An 11,453-nucleotide genomic window follows, 5' to 3' on the forward strand; every position below is an offset into this window, starting at 1 on the left:
TGTATGTATGTATGTATGTATGTATGTATGTATGTATGTATGTATGTATGTATGTATGTATGTATGTATGTATGTATGTATGTATGTATGTATGTATGTATGTATGTATGTATGTATGTATGTATGTATGTATGTATGTATGTATGTATGTATGTATGTATGTATGTATGTATGTATGTATGTATGTATGTATGTATGTATGTATGTATGTATGTATGTATGTATGTATGTATGTATGTATGTATGTATGTATGTATGTATGTATGTATGTATGTATGTATGTATGTATGTATGTATGTATGTCATACCAGTGAGTTGGGGGCTACTATCGAAAGCCAATAAAATAGCCATTTATAAAGGTGCATGGTCTCTGCTGAAATCAGTTATATTGCTCATTACGTTTTTTCCCTAAAAAAGTTAGATGTTGGGTCGAAAGTCCAACACTCTGAACCCTCCATTCCGTCTGAGCTTATAATTAATTGATATAATAATAATAACAACAACAACAATAACAATACTGTGAAAGTGAAGAATGATCATCGCAGTAAGTTTTCCAATTTAAGCAATTGGAAAGATGAAGTCTGAAAAAAAATCAGGGCTTGAACGGGATTCGAACCCGTGACCTCCGCGATACCGGTGCGATGCTTTACCAACTGAGCTATGAAGCCACACATTGGGAGCGAGGTCAATTAATTGAGTTCATATCTTCCCGTGAGGAGTGAAATGATGTGAAGTATATATGAAATAATTCATGTTTGAACTGCGGTTGTAGATGAAAGCCGGAGATCACGGGTTCCAATCCCGTTGAAGCCCTGATTTTTTTGTCAGGCTTCTTCTTTCCAATTGCTTAAATTGGAATTTACTGCGATGATCATTCTTCACTTTCATCTACAATTGATCTTGAATTTGCGAATTAACAACGGTTAAAATCGCATTATTGTGAAAGTACTGAGTTAGAGGTATTATACAGTGTTTGTTTCTTCTGCTTCAGGTCGACTTGTTTTTCGAAGCAGTCCCACTATCCCGATAACGTGTGTAATAAGAAGCTATTTCTTAAGAGATGATTCCTCAGTATATTGCTTTGCACATTTCTACTGTGCACGATTTTCGCGTCATCAGCGCGCGCACAGGATCGCGTGCACATACACAACTTAAGAGATTTCCCTCAAGCTGAGCCGGACAGCGAAATAAATGCTCGTTTTCTCTTAAACGAGCATTGTAAACTATATTTGTTATTACATAACAGACCAATTTCGATATATTAAAAGTCAGCCTATATAGGCTATGGGGAATAAACCCCACAAACTGTAGTTATTTCCCAGAGCCTCGTACTGAGGTCTATTGTTTTAGGCTGAATTTTAACATATCGAAATTTGTCTATTTTGGTGTACAAATTATCTGCTTTAAGTCAAAATTTAAGAAACAAAATTGTTCGGAAGGAAAAAAAGAGCACAAAAAAAGTTACTCGAGGCTGTGACTTATGACCTCGAAAACAACGATTCAAGGAACGTTTTGAGTCAATGTCGCTTAGAATTGTGTGATTTTCCACAAATTATATATTACATTGTCCACGTACCCGAGACTTTCTACCTATCAAGATTTCTTTCAAGTACGGTCGAACCTCTTTTAGGCGGCCCCCTTTTAAGCGGTTAACCTTTATTTCGTGGCCAGCGGCCAAAGTCCCGGAAAAATCAGCTATACACTGTAACAAAAACCTCCATTCAACGGCCACCTGTATTAAGCGGCCGCGGCCGTCGCCGTCCTAAGGGTCATTTTGTTTTGTTTTATACCTCTATTAAACGGCCAGGAAGATTTGAGGTTGGACGTTTTAGCCAGATGAAGGTAAAAGAATGACAATGTAAAAACGTAATTGTTTCTTAGGCTCTTGGGAACGTTATGGACCGTGTTATAACCATCATTGTTCTACTTTTTCTCCACTTGCATTTGTTTGTACTTACATTTGATGAACTGAAAACTGGACGACGCCCAACGTTGTTTTCGGGTGAACCTCTATTATCACATACTAAAGACCCTTATTGCCAAAGAATATGTATACTTTCTGGATCTCCGGAGGTACGCACGTACACGGTACCACCCAGCGGTGTAAAGAACGTCTTGATGAATAAATGGCACTTAATGCAGAAACAGCCTTGAAGGAGATATGTAAAGAGCCTCCCATTATTTAGTACGAAAGAGGAAAATAACTCGAAGGCACACACGTGAGATCCAAACTCTAAAGAGCTATAAAGGCAAAGAAACTGCATTTATTTAGCAAACACCAGGAGTTGTGTAGCTCTGTCACAAACTTTTAATTTCTTACATATATTACCCAGAAGGCCTTAGTGAATACGCGCGCTTGGTATTTGACTAGGAGCACTGAGGGGATCACTGGAGATAAATATTCGTTCTTTGTATGACTTTTATCTCTCTCCTAAGTAAAAAAGTAATTTATGCAGTAGTGACCGATAACAATCTGTAATCTTAAAATGTGAAATAAATATTCCGTACTCTTGAAGTTGCTGTCGCCAAAAGTGTGTGTGAAGATCGGGCAGTGGAATGTAAGGGCAATGTTTGAGACGGGTAAGTGTGCCCAGGTGACCAAGGAGATGCGGGGTACGGTATTAGCATTCTGGGCGTAAGTGAAATGAGATGGAGCTCCTGTGGGAAGTTGATGATGGCCACTAGAGAAGCTGTGCTATACTCAGGAATGGACGAAGGTGAGAATGATGAGAGAGGGGTTGGCTTAATTCTATCCGGAGATGCTGCAAAAAGTCTGCAGAATGGGAACCAGTGTCTGAGAGGATTATCAGGGCCAGGTTCAACTCTAGGTGGCAGCAGGTCACCATCATACAATGTTTTGCCCCAACAAATGAAGCAACAGAGGAAGCGAAGGATGACTTCTATGAACACCTGCAGGCAGTTGTGGAGCAGGTGCCACGTAGGGATGTGAAGATTGTCATGGGAGACTTAAACGCTAAGGTGGGGACGGACAGCACGGGTACGTAGGGAGGAGGTGATGGGTAGACACGGAGCAAGAGCTGAAATGAATGACAATGGTGAGATGATGAGATGTTGAGATAGGCTGACTTCTGTCAGGTAAATGAGTTGGTGATTGGTGGAACACTGTTCCCTCACAAGGAGTGTCATAAGCGGACATGGATGTCTCCTGATGGTGGTACGGAGAATCAGATCGACCGTATGGCTTTTAGCAAGAGATGGAGGAGTTCGCTGCAGGATGTTCGTGTCAAGCGTGGGGCAGATGCTGGGTCAGACCACCACCTGCCGCTGGCAAAAGTCAGACTAAAGATTGCCAAAGTAAAAAAGTGGGAAACTTACCGAGTGCGTCTTGAGGTCAGTAAGCGCAGAGATCCAGAGATAAGGGACATGTTCAAGCGGATGCTACAAAACAGATTTGAGGCTCTGCAGCAGTTGATTGAGGAGGAGGAACTCCCTGTGGAGGAAGAATGGAGGCAGATCGAGCAAGGCTACGTGGAGACCTGTGAGAAGATGCTGGGTCGGGCGAAGACAAATAAGAAAGAGTGGATCAGTAAGGAGACCTGGGAGATAATTGAGCTAAGAACGAAGGCGAAAAATACTTTGAACATGGCCAGGACAAGAAAGCAGAGGAGGGATGCGAGTAAAAGGTACCAGGAGCTGAATAGGGAGGTGAAGAGAGGCTGTAGGAGAGACAAGAGGGTGTATGTGGAGTCAGAGGCCGAGAGAGCTGAGGAAGCTGGAAAGAGGGGTAATATGAAGACTTTGTATGAGATCACAAGAAGGCTGAGTGAGAGATTTCAGGGTACGTGTAAGCCGGTGAGAAACGAGGCAGGTGTGTTGCTCGGGACTGTGGAAAAAGAGATGCACCGGTGGCGGGAGCACTTTGAAGGAGTGTTTAACCATGAGGAGCCGCCCAACCAGTCAGAGGTAGAGCCAAGTGACGAACTAAACTTCAGGACTGGTCACATTACACGTGCTGAGATCAAGAACTCTATAAAGAACTTAACGAACGGGAAGGCACCAGGATGTGACAATAGACCACCAGAGGCAATTAAGGCTGGGGGCGAAGTGTCAGAAAAGGTTCCTTTGGATTTCTGTAACCAGACATGGAGTAAGAAGAAAGGTTTGTTGAACAAGCTACAAAAGAAAGACGATCTGAGCCACTTTAAGAACTGGCGTGGCGTCATGCTTTTGAACATGGCAATTAAAGTGTTCTGTAGAGTGATCTTGCAGCGTATCAAGACCGCACTGGATGGAAAACTGCGAAGCTGTACGGACCAAATAGCAACGCTAAGGATTACTGTGGAACAAAGCACTGAGTGGCAGTCCTCTTTGTACATCAACTTTATAGATTTCGAGAAGGTTTTCGATAGCATCGGAGAGAGGTGTTGTGGAGGTTGCTGCGCCACTACGGGATGCCGGTCAAGATAGTTAACATCATCAGAGCTACTTATGAGGGTTTTTCTGCGCAGGTGGTACACAATGGACAGAAGACCGAACCATTGAACATGAGGACTGGCGTCTGACAAGGCTGCCTGCTATCTCCCTTGCTTTTTCTGGTTGCCCTTGATTGGGTGACCGGGACAGCCTTTCAGTGACAGAAGACGTGGTACCCAGTGGTCCTTCACAACATCTTTAGAAGATCTTGATTTTGCAGCTGATCTGGCCCTACTGTCGCACAGAGTGCAGGAGATGAGAAATAAGACATAAGGTGCAAAGGTAGGCCTGAAGATCAATGCTACAAAGACAAAGATGATGCGTATCTGTACCAAACGCAGCGATGGTGTATTCATCGAAAGGGGAGCAGGTCGGGGAGGTGGACGAATTCACGTACCTCGGGGGCATTGTTAGTAAAAAGGGAAGTACTGACGAGGACATCCAGGCAAGCATCGTGAAGGCAAGGCAGGCATTTGCGATGTTGAAACCAATGTGGCGGTCCTACGGTGCTCACAACTAAGATCAAGTTGAGAGTCTTTGGGTCAAACGCGAAGGCTGTGCTTCTGTATGGTTCTGAAACTTGGCGGCTGACCAGGGAATTGAAGCAGAAGCTGCAAGTGGTCATCAACAAGAGCCTGAGGAACATCCTGCGGATTTGGTGGCCTTGACGAATACGCATTGAAGAGCTCTGGAGACAAGCAAAGCAGCGACCGGTAGAGCAGGAGAAAAGACAGAGCCTGGGTTGGATTGGCCACACGCTGAGGAGACCAGACGGATACATAGCCAAGAGGGCGATAGAGTGGAACCCACAGGGGAAGTGCAAGAGAGGCAAACCCCAACACACCTGGAAGCGCACAAGAATGGCAGAGTTGGAGGAGAGACAGCTCACGTGCCAGGAAGCGAAGCGCACTGCTTAAAATAGGGTCAGTTGGCGGGCACTAGTGGAAGACCTATGTTCCATCAGGAACGAAGAGGATTGAGTGAGCGAGTGACTCTTTAAATTTAGTGGCCAATAATCTGTATCCCTTCTCTAAAATCCCCTCATAATCTATAATTCTAAAACCCTAACAGGGCCTCTAAGGGTTTGGGCTGGTTAGCGTACGTTGGACTACGATAGTGATAAAGTTTCTACGTGGAAAATAGCTGGTGTGGGATTATTATTATAATTATTATTATTATTATTATTATTATTATTATTATTATTATTATTATTACATAGAGAATGGGTTTTTCGTAACTATTCTAGAGTAGGGTTACAAAATCAAGCTGATCACACCAGCATAGGGTAAGGTCGGTAAGGGTTTCAGTTCCCCAGCGGCACATGAAGCTTTTCTGACTAGCTTTCCTGCCGACCACTGAAAAGACCTGACAACACGGTCTAAACATAATGCGGAGGCGACATAAATTTAAACCGAAGCGAAACGAATTTCGGTCTTTTATTCCGTGAAAAGAGCTCAGTCGCACTACATTCTTTCTTTTTTATGAGAATATGTTTTATTAGAATATCGAGGCTGAAATTTGCGAAATTTTAAGAATGTTTTAAGCCCGCCGTTTTCCGCGTTGCGCCCTAACGTCCCCTAACTGTGTAACGTCCTATAACTGAAGGCCCGGAAGAGGTTATTCCGAAAGTAACGTGAGTCGTTACTTTCCGTGAATTTTACGGCAGTAGTGGTACAAATGCATGTGAAATAGTAAGGTGTTTTATTTCCTTGGATTGTAAATCCTACGCACATTCAGGAAAATCCGCACCAAAAAAACTCGAGAAGCTAAAGTTTCCTTTCCCTCTGCTATGGAGTCGATAGTGAGACCGCTGTAGCACTGGCTGTCGCATGAAATCACACGAGGTCATGTGATACGATGTACGATTTATATTGATGCGCATGTGTCAATGTGCGAAGTCATGCCGGAAAATGGTGGACTAATCGTCTCTGGAGAGAATTTCCGTTTCTCTTCAGCGTTTTTCGCTGACCTGTTGGTAGAATGGATGAAATTAACGAGCAGGATTTCTTTGGACAAGACCTTCTTTCAGAAGCTTTAGGACAAAGTGGCCTCAATCTCGAGGATTATTTGGGAAATGCACCGGGCAATGTTCTGTCCCAGTCCATGCTGGATGTTGAGGGTTTTGGTTCAAATAATTTTGACTTCCTCGATGATATCAATTTGAATAGAGATTTTGTTCAAGATACACGTTATATAGCCTTGACGACATCGAATAACAGTGATGTAACTTCTAACTATGCGAGTGCCCGAGATAAGTCTCAAGTTTCTGGAGTCCAGCAAACTTTTTTTCAACAACCACGAACTATACCAAGTCTGACATCCCCTGGAATATTTTTTCAAAGTCCACGACAAGTTTCGGTTACGAGTCAAAATCAGCCGTTAGTCCCTAAAACATCCACCACGCCAGGCGCACAAAGGCTGCAAAGCTCTCCATCACCGATTTTACAAAATTTATTAAACAGTGGAAATATAAACCCCTCTGCAAGCAATGTCACTGACACCACTGTCCAAAAGGAACTCACCAAGAAGTAAGTTAGTAATTTTTAACTTCGAATAGAGTTTTTCAACATCCTTGAATTTAGTCAGCTCAAGGGCGTTGTTTTCCTCCAATAAAGCGATAGTTTTGTGAAGTGCTAAAGATCGCTTTTTCCTGTTCACTTTCCGTCACACAGTCTGCTTGTATTTTTGTATTTCCGGTTTCTTTGGCTTCGCTCCACACCAGTGAAAAGGATAAACAGGCCATTAAAGTTTAGTTTTACCTCCTGAGAAAACAATCAAATGCCATTTGAAATAATTCATGTACTAAATAGTAATAACTTGGTCGCAAATGAAGTAAAACAAACTCCTTGGTCATCTGTTGATTTACTGACAGTACAATAATTTTTTATTGATCAAGATGGGGAAAAGGGTTCTCAAACCTACAGGAATCAGATGTTCGGAGGATGTTAATGCCCCCTGGCATAGTGATTTGAGAAATCTCCAACACATAAGAATCGGCAGGAATCAGTTTTATTAGTAATGGCTTTTGTCCTCACACACCTACAGTAACTATTTTGATAAAACCTTTGTCACAGAGTGTCATGCTCTATTATCAGTAAGGAAGAATGGCAACTATACAAGAATTTCTTGAGCAGTCCATGTAAAATGCAGACTGCAGACTGTCGGCTGGGGATAAAGTGCAGACCAACAGGGCTAAAAAAAAAAGAAGTGCTGTCTGGTCATCTGGGACAAGTAGATTTTCCTTCTGGGCAAGTAGCTTTTCATTCACACTTGCCCATGGGCAAGGGATCAGGCAAGTTGTTTGTGAACTAAAGCATTAAAAGAACCAGCTAAGACTTGCCCAGGTCAAGCAAAATTTGAAAGCTACTTGTCCCAAGAGCAAGCTTGTGGGGGGGTGGGTGGGGTACTCCCAGAAAAATTAGGTGGGGGTGTGCGGCCAGCTTCCCAAAACCCTTACCCTATTTATGACCAAAATCGTTGATTTTCCCTACCCTATTTATGAGCTGACCAAAAATTCCAAACCCTATTTATGACCTGACCCTTAAATCAAATTCCTGTTTCAGACTTGCATTGTAATTAGTTCCCTAGTTCAGACCAATGTTAAGTTACTGTAAACATAATTTGTGAAGGGTTTTTGTTGATTTTCTCTTCTTAAGTGGCTTCTTCTTAAAAACATGCCCATATCAAGGCTAGAGTGCAAAAACCATACTCTATTTATGACCAAAATGGCCAAAATTGGCTTAAATTGATACCCTATTTATGACCAAAACGGCTGAAAAACCATACCCTTTGGGGCCACACATACCTATATAGCCCATGTAAGGGAGTACCCCCCTCCTGGGGGGTGAAATGCAGACTGCAGACCATTTAACTGAATCATGTTACCGTTTCCATCATTGTGAGCTAACTTTAAACAGGCTGACTGGACCATTATGCAGGCTGACCTGAGTCATTTTCAGGTTAGCTCTTGATAATGGAAATAACATGATATACACTCAAAAAGTCTGCAGTCTGCAGTCTGTATTTTACACTGACTGATTCTTGAGAGAACACTGTCTCTGCTTGTACTGGAGGAAACAAATTCGGCAATTTAGTCTTGAACTCTTCATGAATCATGAAGTTTGGACAGGAGAAATAGCCATTCAACTTTGTAGTGTTTGCAGAATTTTGTAGAAGACACAAGCAGTGTTATTACTTGTTGGTCCCATTTTAAATGGTTCTGTATGCAACAGGATTTTTTTCAGTCCTTAATGTTTAACAGTGCTTCCCTGCCTCAATGACATAGTTTTTGTCTTAGCTTGAGGAGTTCTGTATAGGTTTACTATATCACATCTCAACCTGCACAAAAAATATTTTCATATAATAATTATTATAACTGCAAGTAATGCATAGTTGTAAGCAAAGTGTAATTAACTGGTTTGTGACCTATAATGAAACATTCATACCTGTGGCAAACTTGCAATGTGAATTAACAGTATTACATGTTCATGGACTTCTTTCTTGGCTCCTAAAGTACATTGATTTTTATGACAGAGAAATTTCCTTGTTCATTTTTAGAGATGTTTCGAGGTTATGGTCAAACCATGATGTAAGTCTGAACCATGTTGCAGAGGTAAGCTTCCTTGAATTTGTTAAGATGTATATTTAAGAAATAGAAAACATGTACCATATTTCTACTGAGTTATGGAAACACGAGTGGGATTTTGGGAGAATGAGAAATGTTGTGAAAATACAAGCTGTGGTTCCACAGCTTTTTTAAGTTCTCCCAGACTTCCAAGAGTGTTACTATAACTTGATAGAAACATGGAGAACGTGTTTTCTATTTGTTTTAGAAAAGTCTGCGATGAAAAAAAGAAGACAACTTGTTTACTTTGATCATCAAAATGTGTTTGCTTGTGCCATCATTATGTCAACAGCTGATATGCTAGTTCTGTGTTTCTATCAGTATCGATCAGCGTGAGTATTTTCTTTGGGGTATTTTCTAAATAATTATAAAGTACTTTTCACTGAGGAGAGGGTTCAATTTGATTTACCTGTCAAAATAAACTGCTTCTGATCAAAATGACAAGCACTCAATCGTTCACCTTATGATTTGTGATTTTATGTGAAATGCACACAAATTGTGGCTCAAGGTTTGAACACACATATAATTTAATTTATTGAACATATTTTTAAGAAAAACTTTGAGGAAAAAAGTCATGAATACTTCAAGTTTTTTGGTATGAGTTGTATTGGTTCATGCATATTCTGTTATAAATAAACAATTATTCGCTGAAGGTAAGGTGAACATTGGTGAACATTCACCAATGTTCACCAAGTTTAAGGTGAATAATTGTTTTAGTATAATTTCTGAGGTGAAACACAGAATAACGACTAAAACAGACTGTTTGTTTGCATACACGCATGCAGCCGTAGTTTTAATAATAAGCTTACCTGTAAGATTACATTGATTGTGAGTCAATTTACACATCAAGTTCGGCAGTAAAACAAACGAGCAAAACACTACCAAGCATAAATTCATTCCATACCTTTGTTTTACTGTTGTTGACCTCATTCACAGCTGTCATCATTGTCAAAAAATGAGTAACTTCAGGGCCTCTTCATATGAGCATGGTCAACCGGGCTGGCTCGGTTTCCGAGATCTCGCCTCGCCACTCTTTCCTTCGTAAAAATTTTGATGTGTTCATATGAGAAGCCGGGCTGGCCTGGTTACCAAGATCTCAGTTTTTGCGACTGAGATCTTGGTAACTGGGATTAAAATTTTCCCATATGATCACTCCAGCCTGGGTAACCGGGATGAAACTTTTTAGACAAAATAGCTTCACTTTCGCAACATAGCGGCCAAAATGGCAAACTTTTTGTCTTATATGTATTTCCCCTTTAGGAGTATGCAAATTAGCTTTATTAGTAAAGTTACAAGAGTCCACAAAGCTGCGTCAGCCGGGAACGATTCAAGTTTATGTTTCACCATTTTGGTTGTGTTTCTTGGATTTCATCCTGGTCGACCGGGCTGAAATTTCCTATATGAACAGACAACAAAATTTGTCCTGGTAACCAAGTCAGCCTGGTTACCGGGCTCATATGAAGAGGCCCTTAGTTTGAAGAAAAATTGATTTCGGTCAGTTGATCTGACCTGCTGGCGATCAACATAACCACTGCATTTGCAATTCTTAAATTCCTTGAATTCGAGTTCTTGAAAGGATTTTTGGTCCAAGGGCGACAGCAGTCATTTTGAAAATTCTCCATCCTTCTCAAATATCCTGGACTTGGAGTGATGTCTTTTAAATAAACAAAAATCTGATTCAGCAACTGTCCTTCATGTTTACCCTTCGAGATAGCAAAGGTGGCAAGCTTAGTAACCAGGCCTCAAAATGTTATATTCACCGCCTGGAACAGTGAATTTAGTGTCAAATAAGGAATCGCTTGACCAATCAGATTGCTGGAAATTCTTTGTTCAGCTCTGAAATTGTACTAATAGATAATCTAATTATAGCAAGGATCCTGAACAACCATAAAACACAATGCAACAAGGGATGAAACACTTTACAGTATCATTGAAGTGTAAGTTACCTCTGTCTGGAGAGATGCCTATTGAGAGAAAAAAGATGCATCTTATATCCAGTGAGAGAAGTCTTGCTTTTCTCTTTTCTCTTGAATGGACTGGAAGTAGCTCGTGACTTTAGTGATTCCTCAATAGACTAATTGAGCAAACAGACTGCAACTCAACTCTCTATGATATGTTTGCCTTTGGATATTTTGGATTGTCTGGGGACAAACCAACAAAGTAACAGGAGTATTCACATGTGCCTCATGATATGCCTGTTTTTCTCTTGGGTACATTTACTCTTAGTAGTTATTATTTCTTTCTGATTAATAATTGTCATTTCAGAACAAGGGTACTGAGAATGTGGAGAATGAAGATGAGGAAGATGATGAGGAAGAAGAACTTGGGCATACAGATACTTATGCAGAATATGTTCCAAGTAAATGTAAGTATTACTTTATATTCTTGGACTGAG

At 41.0% G+C, this 11,453-nt stretch overlaps 2 protein-coding genes across 2 annotated transcripts in view; both read left to right on the forward strand.

Annotated features, from left to right (window-relative positions):
• Positions 1-223: 223 nt before the first annotated feature.
• LOC149097340 (uncharacterized) lies at positions 224-5,745 on the forward strand. The gene has a single exon (XM_089280358.1). It carries the CDS (start codon positions 3,160-3,162, stop codon positions 4,426-4,428), a length of 1,269 nt encoding a protein of 422 aa, XP_089136484.1. The 5' UTR covers positions 224-3,159; the 3' UTR covers positions 4,429-5,745.
• A 558-nt stretch (positions 5,746-6,303) lies between these two features.
• Positions 6,304-11,453, forward strand: part of LOC110058235 (protein strawberry notch homolog 1-like) — a 41,419-nt gene continuing 36,269 nt past the window's right edge. Inside the window, exons 1-3 of the mRNA XM_020764838.2 lie at positions 6,304-6,962; positions 8,992-9,046; positions 11,324-11,423. Of these exons, the coding sequence (XP_020620497.1) occupies positions 6,415-6,962; positions 8,992-9,046; positions 11,324-11,423 (703 nt within the window). The 5' untranslated portion in view covers positions 6,304-6,414. The remainder of the gene's footprint in view (positions 6,963-8,991; positions 9,047-11,323; positions 11,424-11,453) is intronic.

This window comes from Orbicella faveolata, unplaced genomic scaffold (genome assembly GCF_042242905.1).
Source record: "Orbicella faveolata isolate gen_17 unplaced genomic scaffold, um_ofav_v1 contig_47, whole genome shotgun sequence".
Lineage (NCBI taxonomy): Eukaryota > Metazoa > Cnidaria > Anthozoa > Scleractinia > Merulinidae > Orbicella > Orbicella faveolata.